We start from the raw sequence: 19,433 nt of genomic DNA, 5'->3' as shown, positions 1-19,433 counted from the left end.
GCTAACATTAATTGGGTACTTAATAGGCAAACACTGTGCTAAGTGCTTGTTACAAGAAGTAATTTACTTGAAAATACTTCTGTGTTGACAGTGTGGTGTTCTGTATGTACTAGTTAGTGCAGACTTCAGCGCCAGGGACTGCCAGTTGCTCTAATGGAAAATTCTCACTGGAGTGTTCAGCTACTAATTTATCAGAAAGGAAATACTCCAGAGGCAGCTACAACAAATGCTTTCGTTATCTGTATCTCTATCAACGGAGACCTTACTAATTAGCATAATAAATTCAGAAGTAGGTTTTTATTGATGAAATTACTGACTTACTACTTTGCATGATAAATGTAATAAATGGACTCTCTTTGATATGGAAACTACCTAAAAACTTTAAAGACACTTGCCACCTGCTAAAAGAATCTAGCAAATCCCATAGCCTGAATAGGAAATTCTCAGGGCCTTGCTGGAGGTTCAATCTCTACCCAGTTTTGTGCCCAGCTACTGTTAGCAGGATCTGTGGTTGCCTGAGGCTGACTGTGAGGGTCATTGGATCCTGCTCTGGAGTGGAGCTGTTCTGCCCTGAGAGACCCTCTCATGCAAGGTGCTGGTAAGAGCACTTGAAAGGTCAGAGCTGGGACTTTTGAGTATATGGGATAAGTTGCTTAAACTATTTTTGTGCCTAACTGCTAATATGTGTTAAGTTAAAAAATACCTATATGTGTGGCAGCTTACTTTCATTCAAACCTGCGGGCAAGGTTGTGGGGTATAACTAATCTTCACCTACCTTAAACTTCTTTAGCCACGACACACTATCTGCTGGAAAGAATCTGGAACTTATGCATGGGCAGCCTGATATAGGTCACTTTACATGCATCAAGAGTCCTTTACATGCACCAGCACACATCACTCCCACAATCACCCCGGATAAGGAAAGGGAGGTTCCAAAGTGATAGACAACTTATCCAAGTCCCATGACCCCGAGTGGCAGAGCCAGAAGTCAAGCCAAGTCTGACTCTGAGCCACTGTGCTGCGCTGTCTGCAGAAAAGGCCTGTGCTGTGAAACTTGGGCTCTGGAATCAGTGCTGTGGTCTGCTAGCTATGAAAAGTTTAGGCTAGATGATCCCTGGCACCCTTCTAGTTCTAACATTTCAAGAAGTCTCTGATTTTGAAAGACTTAAGTATTTAGCTTTAGAATCTAGAGTCGTTCAGACTGACACCGTAAGATCAGCATTTCTCAAAGGGCGGGCCCTCAAAATTATAGCAAATTGCTTCCTAAAAAAAGTAGATTTCTGGGTCTCCTCTGAGCCCTACTGATTCAGAATTTTTAAGAATAAGACGTTGGAGTCTGATTTTTGTAACACACTCCAAAAAAGAGTATTATGCACACACAAGTTTAAGAGCCACCATATTACAGACATCCATAACCACCTCTTAGCTTCCAGAGGAGCTGGCTCACCCACCCAGGCTCTTAGGGAATCTTTGACCTAGCAGAGCATTCAGTCAGCTTTTGTGTAAGTCCTTTTTGATGACAGTGGAACCAGTTTAGCCCATCCTAGGTTGTTGGGGTTTTTTTAACTTTAGCCTGGCCGTGGTGTGCCCCACTTTTAGATACTTTTTATCTCATTATTAGCCAAAATGAGATACTTAAGACGTAGAGGCTTATGACGCACAACTAAGTATTATAAAAAGATAAATAATAAAATTAAAAAACAACAACTCAGTAGGCCCAGACCCTGATTTCTAGGAATCACCCACTTCTTCATTCCATTCACGATCGTGTCTAGGAAAAATAAAAACCTGCACCCGTTTTTCTAATCTGTAGCTGGGCTTCCCATATTTTTGCCTTCAAATGTTCTCTTGAGTTCCCTTTGTACTAGTTTGGTTAAACCACAGCGTTTAGATGTGGAAGTGTGCCAACCTTTAACAAGGTATAACACCAGATCAAAAGAAAGCCATTCATTGGGGCCGGCCTGAAGGTATAGTGGTTAAATTCGAGTGCTCCGCTTTGGTGGCCCACGGTTCACGGGTTCTAATCCCAGGCGTGGACCTACACACCGCTTATCAAGCCATGCTGTGGCAGGTGTCCTACATATAAAGGAGAGGAAGATGGGCACGGATGTTAGCCCAGGGCCAATCTTCCTCAGCAAATAGAAGAGGATTGGCAACAGAAGTTAGCTCAGGGCTAATGTTCCTCACCAAAAAAAAAGAAAGCCATTTATTTAGGGCCCATCATACCTAGCACTCACTCCAAAAGTGGGGCTTGCCTTCTCTAAGACAATGTCTTCCTAGCAAGGTGAGGGTAAAATTTAAGCATATTTAAAATAATTTCAGAATGCCTACTATTTGAAAGTTAACTGTTATATAAGTCCCCTTATGAAAGGAACTATGTATGATTTTTGCAAAAAAATCTCACAGCATAACTGATACTGTGGAAAGATAAAAAAAAGAAACACAAGATAGAATCACTTCTTTCTGGAAGTCAGCACTCCAAAAGGGGCAGTAGACCAAATAGAATCATAAGCTCTTATCAAGAAATTCTATACAGGGGCCGGCCCCGTGGCTTAGCGGTTAAGTGGGCGCGCTCCGCTACTGGCAGCCTGGGTTCAGATCCCGGGTGTGCACCAACGCACCACTTGTCCAGCCATGCTGAGGCAGCGTCCCACATACAGCAACTAGATGGATGTGCAACTATGACATACAACTATCTACTGGGACTATGGAGAGAAAAAGGGGAATAAAAGGAGGAGGATTGGCAATAGATGTTAGCTCAGGGCTGGTCTTCCTCAGCAAAAAGAGGAGATTGGCATGGATGTTAGCTCAGGGCTGATCTTCCTCACAAAAAAAAAAAAAAAAGAAAAGAAATTGTATACAGATGGAGGCCGTTGGAGGTTTGGACAGCATCTGGGGTAGGATGTTTCAGTTCCTGTGGCAGTTCTCACAGCCACCATTCTCCAAAATTTTAGGAATGCTTCAGACCTCATCCTAGATGATTTCAGTGAGAAACCCCTTCCCTGCTCAGTTCTATAGACTTGTAAGCCCCACAATACTGTTTCGTATTGCTATTTCTAATAACAATAATTATAAATATCATTTTGGAAGTGCTGACTCTATGCCAGGCGCTGTACTAGGTACTTGACATATTGTGTCTTATTGAAACCTCCAACCACCATTTGAGATAGTTATTTTTAACCTCATTTTGAGCAGATGTGGAAACTGAGTGTATTAGGGTCAGATTCCCCAATCACATGTCTAATGGGTGGCACAATAAGTGTTTAACTAGGTCTCTGACATCAAAGCCCACGTCCTGCGCATCACACCACCCAGTCCTCTAGAAATACCTGAGAGTGGCGTGTTAGCTGTCTGCTGCTCGCTCAGTCTCAGTGACGGAGCCAGAGCAAGAGAGGCCAGTGTTTCCATGCATCCGCTTCACTGCAGCCCAGCTCCACTTGGAGTTGTTACTTTGCAGCTCAATGGCAAGGAGACTTAAAAATCCCCCGTGTTATATAGTGGCATCTCAAACTATGTACTGAATCTTTATCCCTGTGTGCTTCTGAATGTCAGCTCTTAGTGGTAGAAGCTTTTAATTCCATAGTTGCATATTTATTTCAAAGTAAAAACCACTCTGTCCTAGTTAGAAGTAGCTCTAAAGAGATCAATTTTACACACTAATAATCAACTCACATGCCTGAAGTCATATACACCCAAGGCTCTGAAAGGGAAATTCCACAAGAAGTTAGGGGAACACATTCTGCTATTCTGGAGCTTGTCCTTTCTGATGAGGCCTTTGCCACATCCAGGAGAGCCGACAAGGGCCTATTCCCCAGTGCTTCCTGTTCATCTCTGCACTCGCTGTCAGTTGCAGAGGGTTTCTTTTATTATTATTATTAATATTTAGAAACTTTGCCTCAAGCAGTACTAAAATGTGCATCATAGAACAATAGTTGTTTACTGTGTTTGAAGTGAAGAATCTCACCCAGGAGATCTCATTCACTTGAAGTTTATATCTCTCAATCTCAACTTGCAAACAGAGATCAGTGAATAACGATTGTCATTTGAGTTGCATCTCTCCAATTATTTATTGGGTCCTGTCTCTTCCCAGAACTTCCCTTAACTGAACCAGACACTATAAACCAGTTGGCATGTCCTTAATGACAGCCAGCTCTGTGCTTCTTTACAGTAAAAAAATAAATGAACCTACAGCTGCAAAATGAGGGTGGTCCTCACCACCTCCTTGTCCCCATCTACAGCCCCATCCAAGCAACTCTAGCAAGAAATTAAAGTGAGCTGCCCAGTTTTTAAAGCCATGGGCTACACAGTAGGTTTTTGACAAGTTACTCTGGGGACAGGAGATGTAAAATTGGACGCAATGCAAAAGATTCCTGGGCCCCAGGAAGCCAGCCCATTTGGAATGTCATCTATCCGGAAGCTGGGCGTGTCAATGATAGTGAAGCGGTGACCCTTCCCAGAGCCGCCTTTGCTGCAGGTTTGCTCTAGTACTAGTACTCTCCTCTGTGTACTAGTACTATGCTACTCCAGTACTGCTAGAGCAAACTTTATAAATATTAATAATAATAATAATAAACCCCTCTGCAACTGACAGCAAGTACAGAGATGAACAGGAAGCACTGGTGCCAATGGAAATATGCCTTTAAAACGCAATCTACTTGATTCATTCATCCAAGTGTTTCTATAGTGCCTACTATGTGCCAGGCCCTGTTCTAGGCCCTATGGGGTAGAGCAGTGAACCAAACACAAAGAAGTTCTCACCCTTATCTAGCTTCCTCTTTTGTGGGGTTAAACAGACAAACACTTATATATATGGCACATCTAATGATGGTAAGCGTTATGGAGGAAAATAAAACTAGGAAGGAAAATAAGGAGTGCCAGAGTGGAGGTGGGAAAGTTTCAGGCTTAAAGGAGACATTGGATCAAAGACCTGAAGAAAAGGGGGAGCAAGCCCTGTGGATATGTAGGGGAAGGAGATTCCAACCAGAGGGAGCAGTGAGGGCAAAGGGCCTGAGGCAACAGTGTGCTTGGCAAGTTGGAGGAAGAGGAAGGGGCCAGTGTTCAGCGAACAGAATGAGTGAGGGAGTGACAGGAGACCTGGTAAAAGGTAATGGGAGAGGGAGCGAGCGATATTGCATAAGGCCTATGGCCATGGTGAGGACTTACCTTTTACTCAGAATAAGGAGGAAGCCTTGGAAGGTTTTGATGGACAAGTGACAACATCCAGCTTCCACTTTGAAAGGATCCCTGTGGCTGCTGCATTAAATAAAGACGGGGGTGGGATGGGTGGAAGGGTACAGCAGTGAGAAACAGGAAGATCAGTCAAGAGACTTTAATCCAGACAAGAATTGAGGGTGATTGGTCAAAGGTAATAGAGGTGGAAGTGGTGACAAGTGTTGGGTTCTGGATATATTTTGAATGCAGAACTGTACTAGGATTTGCTGACAAATTGGATGTGTATGTAAGAGAAAGGGGAATTCAAGATGATTCCGAGGTGTTTGCCACAAGAGGCTGGAAAGATGGAGTTGCCATTTACTGGACTGGGGGAGATTGCAGAGGAGCAGATTTTGGTGGTAGAAGACGGATACGGGGGCCAGTCAGGAGTTCCATTTTGAACATGTTAATTTTGAGGTGTCTTTTTGACACCCAGCGGAGAGTTGGTTTTATGAGTCTGGAATTCTGATCCAGGCTGGATTTTTCAGCATATAGGTGTTATTTTAAGCTTCCAGCCTGTAGGTAGATAGAGGAGAAAACAGCTCTGGGGACTGAGCCCTGAGGCTCTCCAGAGGTTAGAGAGGATATGAAATTATTTTGATAATAAAATATGAAAATCTAAATCAGCCAGACATACAGACATCCAAACTGGCAAGCTTGTATTTTCCTCCTGTCTCACAAGGTTGAGGTGAACATTAACTCAGAAAGTAGATGTGAAGGCACTTTGAAAGGAGAAAGCTCCGGCATTTATTTGGTACCTACTACATGCTAGGCCCTGTATTAGGCACATAAATTGCCTTATTATCTCATTTAATCTTCACAGCAACCCTGCACAATAGCTATTATTGATCCCATTATCCAAACTAGAAAACCGAGCCTCAGAGAGGTCAAATAACTCACTCCAGTTCACATAGTGTGTAAAGGGCAGAGCCGGCATGCAGTAGCCCATCTGTCTACCTCCACAATGCTCCAGAGTCCTCCAGCTCTCTCTTATAACCGGATCCAACTTCTCAACTCTGCTCACATTAGAATCATCTGGGAGCTGTTCAATAACAGTGCTGCTGGGACCCTTCCCCACACCTGTTAACTCAGAGTCTCTCAGGATAGACCCAGGCATCATAGTTTTTAAAAGCCACTCAGGTGATTCTAATGTGCAGCTGGTGGTGAGAACCACTGCGTGAGACTATGTTCTGTATTTGTTTGTTCCAAAAAACATGCAAGGTAGGATTATACCTACTCATTTGTTAATAAAATCGACCATTTGTACTGATTTGTGAAAACCACAATTCTCTGTGTTATGATTACGTATGCTAAGTATTCATAGTTTAAAGGAAGCCAAGAGGATTAGAAAAACGTCATTATTTCCAGAGATGGCTTCCAAGGTTTTCCTAATTTCTTCCTCTGCCTAAAAGTCTTCTACATGAGGTCTTAACTCTCCAATTTTTATGTTACTGAGAATAAATTAAAAAAGAGCATGAGTAGGTTAGCAGGACATCTTCTAGCCAAGTTAAACCACAGAAACCGGAGTCAACCTTTTTAAGACAGATGGTTAAGGATAAATGACTGTGATTTCTAATCCCCAAATCAAAACTGCCTTGTTCTTTTGTGTCAGAAGACATCTCTTCTGAGGTTTATGTTCCTCATAAACATGGAACCATGATGAAGAAAATTACTGCCAGAGGGTGAATAATGGCAAAAACAAAACAAAAAAATGTATATTAAAAATAGTTATTGTGCATTTGGGTCACAGCTTACTCAAATTTATTTACTTATCTAAGATTTGGAAGCCTTCCGGCAGTTCCACTATTAAGAGGTTTATGAATGCAAAATTTTAGGGAAAACTAAGTTTAAGGTGGTAGGAGCTTGGCAGAATCCGTGAAAGTACATGGCACACCCGCCGGCTTCTCTTTGCCTGAGACTGAAAATGTTCAAGTGTTTTTCTTCATTTATATAAAACACATCAAAATATTCTATAAAATTAGACAAGGCTTTCCAGAGCCTGTCAGAGGAAGCCAGTTCTGTGTTGATGACCATGTTAAATATTTTCTGATGACCTTGTGTTATTTTTGTCATATGAAATTCTCATTCTATTTTTGATGTTTTCACATCCTGTGAGTGTGAACATTAGCTAGATTTTCTCTTTAGAAGATGAACAACTCTTCATTTACAGCCTAGAAAAGGAAAAAAGTCATCTCACTCTATTTCCTGCCCACCTTATCTCCATAAATATGGTGACCCCTCCTGGATGATACCACCAGCATTTGAATGAAGGCTCCGTGGCTCAGTTCTTTAATTCACTCTTGATTTCCCTGTTTGCTAATTACTCCCACAACGCTGTCAGACAGGTGAGGGTGTGCCTAATCTTCTGGGGCAGAAACCTTCAATTGGTAGAGTTAAATGTTTCATTGTCAGCATCTGGTGAGCCAGCTCAGGCCATTCATTAAACATCTTTTCCAGTCAGAACATATCTGTTTCAAAAGAGAAATAACACCAGCTGCTCATCACGGTCTTTTCTTGCATCTTTATTTACATAAAACTTTCAGCAAGATGGTAGGATTATAGCCCAGGTAACTGAAGGCGAAAACACAATCTTTAATTTTCCTAATGAGCCAAAAGTGATCATCAACCAACCTTTATTCAAAGCAAGTAAAGGCCAGCCGCATAAGCGCCTTTGTGGAAAGGAGCACCTCTCTTCCTTCCAGACCTTTCTTGTGTAAATATTATTTTCCTTAGGTTTCACCCTCTGTTAGTCTATGTTAATATTATCAGGCATCTCTTTTCTCTAGGGTTCCCAAGTACTCTGACAGATAACAGGCATTGCAGGCACAGAGTGGGTGAAGAGCACGGACCCTGGAGCCAGTCTGTCTGTATTCACATCCCAGCTACATCCTGTCACAAGCTGTGCATGGCCTTGGGGAAATTTTTATTCATCTGCTACCTCAGTTTCCTCATCTGAAAAATGGAGATGATAGTGGTAGCTTTACTCACATTGTAGATGTGAGGAGTGAATGAGTTGATATTTGCACACTCTCAGAATGGCCTGACACATAGTAAGCCCCGTGTAATTATTTTCTGCAGTCTGTCTTCTGCCTGACAACATACATATGAAAACCAAAAGTGTCCATGAACGCCAGAGGTGGCTTCCAAAATCCATGTGATGTGGGATCGCTGAAGGACTAAAACATGAATACTGCTCTCGTTTTTCTAAAGCTCTTAATTAGTGGAAAGATTGTTCCTTTCTCTTAACAATGGCCTCAGACATTTAGTTTGTAACGTTATATTTGTTCATCTCCCTGCTCTTCCAGGACTAAATCTCTCTTCTGGATAAAGGAATGTTTTTGAATTCTGGTTTGGAAATATGAAGGAAGGATAAATCTCTTAGGAAAGTTTTACATAAACCTCTGTTTAACATAGCGAAATAGCTCCTGACTGTACCAGAAAAGACATGGAGCTTTAAAATCTTCCTAACTGTAGAGGGGTGGGGTGGTGGGAGAGCAGTGGGAGCCCCTTCGAGGTGGCAGAGAGAATGTTTGAGTCCAGTCTGTAAAGCATGTTTGCTGACGTCTCCTGTGTAGATTTCAGTGTCCCTTTCCCTCTCCTATGCTATCTGCAGAGATAACCATATGACATTTTTCAGGCTTCAGGGGTTGGAAATTAAAATTCCGTTTGTACATATCTGTTAAACTGGTGCGCGATTATCTTGTTTTTCTGCCAGAGGTCTGGCCAAGGGGGGTTGTTAGACATCCCGGAGCTGCTGCTCTTGGCTTTGTGTTCAGCAGTTTGGAAATGCTCTACGTCTATGTTGGTTCCCTGATCCCATCACACTGAGAAAACTGCTAGAGAGCTCTTATTTGCGTACATTATTTAGTTGTACCTCATTTGGGATGAATCTTTGTATAAAAAGGACAAAAATTTTTTCTTCTGTGTCTCATAAAGCAACAATAGAGGTTCTGATGCTGTGGTGGAGTCATACCAAAAATAATATGGTAAGAGTTTTCAGTTAAAGATGGAATGACAGGAGAAGAACAGGAAAGCAAGTAAAATGCAAATCATTGGCAAGGTATTAAAATACCTTGGAGAATTTGAGCAAAAGACCAGTCATTTAGATGGGAGTGAATGAGAGCAGGTCACATGATCTGTGACCTCCTATCCCCCTTCCTAATGGAGTCTGCAGGAATTGACTTGCCAGCCTTTGGAACATTCCAGAATGGGTTTAGGGGGAAGTCCTAGAAGAGCTAGGATTATGAGCAGAATATAATTCTGGGGGCTGTGCAGACTAAACACCACCTGCTCCAAAATGCCACACCTTCGGGCAGCTCTTGACTGATCTCTCAGGCTTCTGATGGACAGCAAGCCAGGGCACACCCATCAACCTGGAAGTAGGTGGCCTTTCTTTTTACCCACTCTAAAAAAGAGATAAAAATTAGAATAACCCAAATGTTCACTGATCCACTTTTTGCCTAACACCTTTTTTCCTAGACAGCAGTGCTGCCTTTTCTCACCGCCCAGTGCCATGATTTTGTTATTGGGTGGAATTTTCTCTTTGCGTAGCTGTGGCGTGGCTCTGTCTGTCTTCTCTCCTTATTACATGAGTAGGAACATAAGCTCCATGAATGCAGGGGGGTTTGCCCATTTGTTCACTGCACCTAGGAGAGTGTCTGGCATATAAAGAAGGAAGACTTACTAGTTGCCAGACATTGTGTAGCATTTCACTTACTGTTTATTTAAAAAGAAAAGGGCCAGTCTGGTGGCATAGTGATTAGGGTCACACGCTCTGCTTTGGCAGCCTGGGGTTTGCAGGTTTGGATCGCAGGTGCGGACCTACACACCACCTGTCAAGCCATGCTGTGGCAGCATCCCACATACAAAATGGAGGCAGATTGGCACAGATGTTAGCTCAGGGCCAATCTTCCTCACCAAAAAAATAAATAAATAAATAATATAAGAAAAGAAGAAACCTACAAAGTAGGTACATATTACAGATGTGAAAACTGATGTTAAATAACTTGCCCAGCCAAGGTCACACAGGTGATAAGTGGTAGACATGGGATTCCAAGTCAGGCTCTCTGACTCCTGCATCAGGCTTCTTAACTGCTACACTGGACTGCCTCATGTCTGCTACTGGATGCAGTAAATTACAAATTGCAGCATGAAATGACAACTATAGTTTGCTTTAGGATAATACTAACTGAAAGCCTTTTCTAACCAAATTCCAAAACTATTGTTATACCTTATCATGGCATCATTTCGTACTCTAGAAATGGCATACAGTTGCCCCTTTGTTTAGTAATTGAGATAAATCAGTGCCAGTGAGTTTGCCTGTCTGTGACTATTTGTCTCTAAAGAGAAAGACTGTATGTGTGTGTGTGTGCGCGCGCACACACATGTGGTGGGGAAGGGGACACAGAGATTGGCATTTAGCGATGCTGGAAAAGGGTGGTTGTGTTCCCCAGACAGCGACTGCCTCCCTGGATTAATATTATGACTGGGGAGACCATCTCTCCCAATGACTTTTAAAGGCAAACATGGGCTTTTCTGAGAGATTCACTAAGGGGGAAGAGAGAGAATTCAAATAACAATGCAGAGGACATTTGGATTGTAAACTTATGGATGTTTCTAACTAAGAACAAGCTAAACAAAAGTGGGAAATCACCATGACAACTAAAGAGAGAAGCAACTGGATTCCACATTTGCCAGCAGCTCTTTCCAGAACTCAGTGAAAAGTCTGAGAAAGCATTTAAATGGGAAACAAGTCATGTGAATTCAGGCGAATGAATCTTTGCAAGACAGGAAATGATCCAGGTGATTGGCGTGTACTCTCCCTTAGCTAAGTGGGAAAGGAAGTGTAATGTTCGACTTCAAAAGATACAAAGGGGGTTTCTCACGTTATTTCCTCTCCTACTGCACAGTCAATACTCATTTCAAATTTTGTGTTCCACGGTTAGTTCACCTTCTTACCTTCCTGCCATATCAAATGTATTTTTGTCCTATGAAATACAGTCCTCTCCCAGAGGGGTGTGTGAATGATTCTCTTTAGCATCTAGTAAAGCCTCTAGTATGTGTTCTATATCCTGCCTTTTTCAATAGGAAGCATGACTTTAGCACCTATTCTTGAATAATCAATCATTTATGTATTGAGTACCAGTCCTGTGCTTAAACACTGCAGGAGACTAGAAAAATATAACACTTTGACACTTTCCTACGTGCAGGGGAAAACAAAACCTACATGTAAGAAAATAATGGCAACATAAGCAAATGCTGTATTATGTGGTGCAGCTGGGAAGAGTGTCTTCATTCTTCCAAAGAAGGAGAAATCGATAGGGAGGTTACCTTCATGGGGGAGGAAACTATGAAGCTGAGCCCGAACAAACGCATAGGGGTTAGGCACACAGAGAGAAAGGGCAAGATCCGGGCAGGGGCGCAGCTTTTACAAAGACAAGAAAGTGCGAGGCCTGAGCCCATGGCAGCAATTGGCAACTGAAAGTTTGGTTTAATGGAGTTAACATAGCTTAGTGATTAAAAGTCAACAGACTGAGGTCTCATTCTGCCTCTACCACCTACCAGATGTACGATGTTAGGCAAGTCACTTACTTGCTCTAAACCTCAGTTTCCCCATCTTTAAATAGGAAAATTGCCACCTACTTCTTAGCGCTGTTGTAGGATTAAATGAGATAATGCATGCAACACACTTAGCATGCAGTAAGCACAACATGGTGGTAGGAGCAATGGTTTTTTGCTGTAGTTGAATAGGTAGAGGGTTTGATGAATGGGCACTGGAAAGTCATTGTAATTCTTGAGCAGAGTATTGGCTTTAATTAATGTGAGTTTTAGGAAGATTAATCTGGCTGCGGTTTGTAAGATTGATGAAGGGAAGAGTCTGAAGACAGGGCATTATGTCAGGAGGCTGTAAAAGTAATCTTGGCTTGATTTTCTGAGGACCTAAATTAGGAAGGTGGCAGTGAAAACTCAGGGAGAAGGAGAATGGTAGGTGAGGAAAGAATTTGGTGGCTTGATTTAGAGGTAGAAAGACAATGGGATTAGTCAAAGATGATCCTCAGGCTTTGAGTTTAGAAATCAGGTAAGCCAGTGACAGAAGGGGTTACACGCGATGTCCCGGCACTCATCTCTTGGATGGAGGGAAGTTGAGGTGGTCAGGCCAAGAGCTACTAGACAGGGGGCCCCAAGAAGGCAGGGACCTTATCTGTGCTATTTTCCTTATGTCCTTAGCACCGAAAACAGGAACTCACATACAGCAGAGACCCAAAAACTATTTTTTGAATGAATGAATGGATGGATGGGTGGTGAGAACATTGTGCACCTATAAATAAGTAAACTCTGAACAATAATATAAGATAGATAGTTTTTATATTGTGAACCACAGAGCAGCCTTCAGTGGGAGTTATATAAAAGTCCATATTTAATCTAGGAAGAAAAATGTCTGTTTCTCAAGGAAAAATAAAAAAAACTGTTCATCCCATGGAAAGTCGTAACTGTTGAATCTTCAACACTGATACAAAGGGAATTTTCTAATTCAGAGAACATAAAATAAACATATTTAAAATAGGAAAAAAAAACTTGTTCTCATACGTCTTGTTTTATCCTTTCCATCCTGGGTATAGGATAAAAGAAACCCCTTACTTGCTTGTTAGAAGAAGAAAGCTCTCACTTGAAGTTCCTACTTGGCAGATGTCAGTTGAAAGCTCTGCTTATGGAATATGCTGCAGTGTCAAACTCTGTTGGATAATTTTAGACAAATGTGTCATGTGTGACATGGAAATATGGCATGCTGTACATTAGTGATTTCCCAAGTGTTTGGATCAGGTAGTAATGTGCTGGGAAAGGGCTCCTTATCTCTCCACACAGTGTACTTGTAGAGCAGTGGGGAAATGCTTTTGGTGGAAATTACTTTAGTCAGAAAAAGAATCCATTTACAATATGCGCCTTCTAACATCTTTCAGACAATGCATTGTATTAAAGAGGCATTTTTTGATTAATGTTTTATAAACATTTTTCAGCATGACAGCTTAAAGTCCCTGTAAAATTGTAAATGCGTGCGTAGTGTTCACTTCCATAAAGTCAAATGCCATCTCATAAAGCCTGGTTGGATCCTGTCAACCATGGTGACACAGAATCAGTACCTGGGAGCATTAAAATTAATTTGCTTCATTTATATTACTGCAATGATAGCAAGATGAAAAGAGTCCTATATTTAAATTTTACTTTAAAAAGAAAACTCTTTCGAGTAACTTTGTTTGGTTTTTTTAAATTATTGGTTTTTTTCCTAGTTAAAGAATGTAATAAAAATAGAGTGAGAGTCTGCACAGTAACTTTATGATGGGATCTGGAAAAGTGCAAATCCATTCATTCAACACACTCCTTTTGAGCACCTACTAAATGCTCAAAGATGAAGAAGAAATAGTTGTTGACCCTAAGAAGCTTACAGCTTAGTGAGGAAAACACACAAGAATCAGGCAATGATAACAAGTGCTATGAACGCTAGGCTGGAATGTGCCCCGGGTTAGGTAAGCAGAGAGTAGAAATGATGTAAAGCCAGACTTGGGACTTCGAGGATGGCTTCCCAGAGGAGGTGACTTAAGAACTGAAAACTAAAGGATTGGGCAGGTTGAGAAGTGGATGTTGGGCATTGTAGGCAAAAGGAGTTCATGTGCGAAGGCCTAGAGGTGAGACAACGTGGGCATGGGTGCCTGGGCAGGGATGAGTGAGGGAGGAACCACAGGTGCTCCTCATGCTGGAGCCCAGAAGTAGCAGAGGGGAGGAGAGATGAGACACAGTGGGAGGGGGGTCCTTGTCCACCACACCACACTCTCTTGTGTGAGAAACTCCTGCATGATTTGACATAGTCAGATTTGTAATCAAGAATGTTCACTCTGGGACCAGCACGGTGGCGTAGCAGTTAAGTTCACACACTCCGCTTCAGTGGCCCGGGGTTTGCAGGTTCGGATCCTGGGTGCAAACCTACACCACTCATCAAGCCATGCTGTGGCGGTGTCCCACATATAAAATGGAGGAAGATTGGCACAGATGTTAGCTCAGGGACAAACTTCCTCAAGTAAAAAGAGGAAGATTGGCAACAGATGTTAGCTCAGGGACAATCTTCCTCACCAAAAAGAAAGAATGTTCACTCTAGCTGCAGAGTGGAAAATAGCTTGGACAGGACAAGCCTAAAGGCAGAGACTGATTTGGAGATAGTGTGGAAAGTGCAATTGAGAGCTGATTGTGCCCTGAAGGAAAGTTATCTGGAGGGGATTTGAATGGGCACAGAGGTGCCCAGTAAGTTACTTAAATGCAGGGTTATGTCACATCCCCCTTCATGTCTAGCCCTTTCAGAGTAGTTAATCAGTTCCATGAGTGCTGATTGAATGAATGAATGAATGAGTGATCAAGTGAATTATTAAGTGAGTGAGTGAAGAGGATGCAAGGGTGGTTCATTACATAGGCTTCTGGAATAAAAGCTACAGCTGATTTTCTTTGATTTGACTTGAAGACCAAATTTTGCCCAATTCATGACCAGGCGTCAGAAATCACAGTACAGTGAGTGCAGTGGAGCTCGCAGGTTTCCAACCCCTCTCTGCTGAGTTTCTCATTGTCTTCCTGATAGTGTGGAGACATGGCAAAGATGCCCTAGAACAGAGATGTTACCCTCACTGCTTCCAATGATTGCCACCGTGGCAAGGATCACTCAAACATGGAGAAGTTAACTCTCACTCTGCTTCTCCCAACTTCTCTTTCATCTCTGGCCTTCCAGAAAATGAAAATGCACTCAGTGGACGCTCTGCTGGTGTGGGATGGGAAGGGGAGTGGGGAAGAAACTGAAGGAAAGCAGGAAGGAAGAAAGATGGAGATTAACAGGAGACAGAGGGAAAACGCTAATATTTGAGAAGGAAAGTAGGTAATCAAGTGATTGAAAAGTAAGGTAGATTTTAAGACTGAGGGAAAATTGCTGGAGTCCTCCGCCCGCCCAGTAATTGACTTGTGAATCCACCACATGAGAGTGACAAGCAACGACATGTGAAAGGTCTTGGGCCTAATCTCTGGGAAGCTAAGTTTTTTTCACTGATACATTATTTTCAATCATATTTTTAACATTAGTCGCTCAAAGCGGTGGTGATAGGGAATTTGATTAACTATTAACAAGAGGGTATTGCAAGCACGTAAGGTGATGAGGAGAAATCCCTATTTAATTCGACAAATGTCTACAGCAGCTGCAGGTCGTCATGGGTCCCTTCTCGTTTTCAAGCACATGGTGAATGACTGTGATGCGAGGCAAAGTAAGAAAAGGGCCTGTCTCCCCAGGGTCAGTCAGGAAGACAGACACCACTCCTTCAATATAGGGAAGATTAAACAGTATGTACTGGAAAACAAATGAGGAATAACTGCAGGAAGTAGCCCAAGCCAGGGGAACAAAGGGGAGAAGTTGGGGTTCTCAGAACCTACACACTTGGAGGAGGAAATGGGGGCTCAGACCTGCGAGGAGGGGACAATGAGCTGTGGGCTGGAGCCAACTACTGCTGCCCCCTTGAAAGTGCTGTTGCTGGCAGGAACCCCAAGCACCTCCTCCTTGGCCAGCCTTCCTCTAGTGCCCCCTTTGGCAGAACTGTCCTGAGAGCCAGCTGACAAGGAGTGATGTTTCCAGAGTCCTGGTCCCATCATCGAGCAGTGTACAGAAGGGTGTGTTTGAAGATGAGATATAAGAGCTGAAGAACCAGCACAGGGCCAGAAGACACCTTCACACAAATTGGTTTTAGGGTCCAAAGAAGGTAGAAGGTCACTTGCACACTGGAAGCTTCTTGAGGGTAAAGACTTGGCTACATCTTTCAATCTCTGGTTCCCTTGCCGCTATTGGGGTGATCATAGCAGTTACTTAGCTCCTCACACGTGTGAAATCACAGGACATCCTGTTGTCGGTAGCAGGGGAGATTGATGAGGTCTGCTGCTCCTGGAAGTGCTTCTGGGAAGGGTCCAAGGGGAATGAGTTCCAAAAGGACTTCTGGACTAGAAAGGTTTTTACATTCCAGGCCCTCTTTAGGGTAATGGAGCTGCAATCCTCATGGCATCTTGAACTGAGACCTCAGAGGCCTTGAACCTTACCTGACACAGAGAACTGGAAATTTAAGTTGCCTGGGTTGCAGTTCGGCCTTCACCACTTGGGAAAGTTTCCTGACCAGTAAAATGCTGCCAACAATAGTTTTCATCAATCTCCTTGGGTTCCTGTGAGGCTTAGTTCAGTTAATATGGGAAAGCTCTTGAGAGCACGTGACATCTAGTAAGCACTCACTGCACACTAACCATTGTCATCATCATCATTGCTATCTTTGTGTACCTGATTCATCACACCAACGTGAATTTCCGACGTTGCTTACATTAAGATACCTTGTATATCTTGCAGTCGATTTTTGTTTACTTATTGTGGCAGCAGCCCTGTGAGTGTCTGTGGCTTCCCTTCAGAGCCCACTTCAGCTTGCTGAAGAATGACACAGAGCCTGAGTCTTGGCCAAGAAAGGATAACTCAGGTCGTTTAGCCCAGCAGCTACGGTCCTCGAATTTTGGGTCAAAGACCCCTGCTCTGATCATTTTTAGGAATAAATATCTCCATATTTCTATCTTTTGCTCCCCTTACCCCCACTTCAACTCCATCCTCCTCCCCCAGCTCCTTAGCATCATCCCTTTGGGCCAAGTAATCTTTCCTGGAGACAGGAGGAGTATGTTCAGGTCTCATTTTTTCATCTTCATAACTTTTCAGGACTATAATACCAGATGCTGCTTTTCAACTATAAATGGATGAAGCATATTGTTTTTTAAAATAAAGCTCTTTTGTTTTTTCTATTTGTGAGACAACAGAAACTGCAAAAATCTGTGCTTTTGAAGCTCTGAGAGAGACATTGTTTGGGAAGGGTTAAGTGTTTTCAGTTTATGGCAATGATATGTGAGGCTGTGAAAAAGAAAGCAGCCATGAAATACATTTTTGCATAAAGGTTTGAAATTTATTAGAAGGTAGAAATAATTGAAAAAGCAGAGCTTTCCTCGCTGGATTATAATAAAAAGTTATTTATGTGCCATCATTGCGGGTGGTTAGGAGCTTGGGTCCTTTTCAGAGGCTGTTCTCAAAGAAACGAGAAGAAAGCTAAGCTATTAAAGCTATTCAGTTGGAAAAGCTGACATGCATACACAGCAGTTCTGAGAACTGGGCCATATTAAAACAATTGTTGATAATAGTCAAACTGCCAGTGTCTGAATTCTATTATAGAGGCTTAATAGGTACACACTATAGGCAGCTGCTTGCAAAATATGCACACCTTGCCTGGGTGTTAATAGAATGGGAGACTCAGGAAGTAGTATTCATTCACTCGAGTTCTATTAAGACCTTCACTGTGGGGTTTGAACATTTCAGCACTAATCTTAGAATTTACCTGCCATATACAACATTGCGTAAAGTGCTTTGAGATCCTTGGTGAAAAGAGAATGTGCAAAGCCTTTATTAATGTTCATTTGGCTAAAGTCCCCTCCTACTTATAGCAGTATGTACCATACATTGTCTTACCATATCCTTTCGACTCTCAAAAGTGAACTTTAGGTCTTTGAAATGGTGCCAGGCAGGCCTCCCTAAAGACCAACAGACTGTTTCACTACTAAGCAAGAAAAGATCCATTTTGAACCTCTACCTCACTGGCATTTTTCAGTCTTCTTGAAGCAACTCTGTTCCACACTATCTTCTCTCATCTCCTTGTTAGAGGCTGCTAATTTGCGGTGTGAGTTATTGGTGCCCTTGAATAGTGACCATCTTTTCAGCTTTAATCTGTTCTAGGTAGAGTTTAGAGCTTTATGTAGTGAAAGGAAGATGGAAAGATTTGGTGACTCGTTTGAGACCTTCCCTTTTCAGTTCTGTGAATACATATGGGGGAAATATGGCAATGGTCTATTCCCAAGTTCTGATTTTAATGGAGTATGTCTTTAATTTGATGACAGACTGAATTTGCCTCTAGGTTTTCTGTCTTCTTTGTTCGTCAGGAATTCCAATGCTGAAGATAGTGTTTGCAGGCCACGAGCACCTCTCTTTAATATCCGTACCCCTGCTCATCTACCACCCGGTTCAGATCCTTCTGGGAAGTGTGCTGGTGCCAACCATAAAGTCTTGGATGGTGTCAAGGCAGAAGGTGAGACTCTAGAAGGATCTTATTTGAATCCAAATCAGATTGAAATGCTGTTTCTGAATCTTGGCTGTTTATACACTTTAACTTGTGCGAGCATATCCTTATTCTCAAGTATATATTTTCTTAACTAAATACAATAATAATGATGCATTGATCCATTTCAATTTGAACAGGAGAATTGAGGGTTAAATATTCTATATTGTTATAAAAGTACAGTTATACTTAAAATGCAGTTTTAAAAAGGTCTTTTTAATTTGCTCATATTGAAGGGCATATTGCAATGGGGTAAAGTTTCAGTAAATATACTCAAAAATATATGTATCCCTCCACCCAAGTGTATACTGTCTTTGCCCCGCTTGATCTTTCATATGTGTCCTGATTTCACATCTGTCTAAATATCATAGCACCTGCCTTTATTTAGAATTCCTACTTTATTTTTGTTTCTAGACACATAATAACTTTTTTGTATAGCAAAACTACGTGTTTGAGCGTTAAAAAAATTTCAGTAGCAAAGGAGCCCACACAATGTCAATTCACTACACTTAGCTCAGAGTCTCGTTATTTATTTGGTATTTGTGGATTTGATTTCCTAAATTATCACCCAAAATAAGATCAGCCGGGTGAGTCACATGAAGTTTTGATGCTGCATATATCGTGGAAGCATGCGTAGAGCTGGCTTCTTCCCAGTGGTTGGACTTTACAGGACGTCTTTCAGCCTGTACACAAGGTGGCGACCCTTATCAGGAGATGAGTAGGAAGAAGAGACAGCCAATGACAGAGGAGTGCCCTGTGTCCTGTCCTTAGTGTCCTGAAAACAGAATAGCCACAATGCCACCTATTGAGCTGTGTGTGCTAAGCACATCCCAACCTGTACCTGGTTCAGAGTGTGGACCCTTGAGCCAGCCTGCTGGCTCTGCCACCTTCTCACTGGGCGACCTGGGGCACGTTACTTCACTTCCCTGTACCTCAGTTTCTGCCACTCTAAGACTAATGATAATATCTACTCCTCAGAGTTGTAGGAGACTAGGTGGCAGGGGTTTGATAAAAGCTAAC

At 42.3% G+C, this 19,433-nt stretch overlaps 1 protein-coding gene across 7 annotated transcripts in view; it reads left to right on the top strand.

The window, feature by feature from the left end:
- The window catches only part of SLC10A7 (solute carrier family 10 member 7), a 242,587-nt gene that overhangs the window by 219,910 nt on the left and 3,244 nt on the right, over positions 1-19,433 (top strand). For 4 of the 7 annotated variants that reach the window (XM_058550158.1, XM_058550159.1, XM_058550160.1 and 1 more), the window contains one exon: positions 18,238-18,383. In XM_058550158.1, the coding sequence (XP_058406141.1) occupies positions 18,238-18,383 (146 nt within the window). Of the gene's footprint in view, positions 1-18,212; positions 18,384-19,433 lie in introns of all 7 variants that reach the window. The other 3 variants (XM_058550155.1, XM_058550156.1, XM_058550154.1) reach the window with 1 other exon arrangement.

Source organism: Diceros bicornis, chromosome 11 (assembly GCF_020826845.1).
Source record: "Diceros bicornis minor isolate mBicDic1 chromosome 11, mDicBic1.mat.cur, whole genome shotgun sequence".
Lineage (NCBI taxonomy): Eukaryota > Metazoa > Chordata > Mammalia > Perissodactyla > Rhinocerotidae > Diceros > Diceros bicornis.
This window is presented reverse-complemented; position numbering and strand designations above follow the sequence as displayed.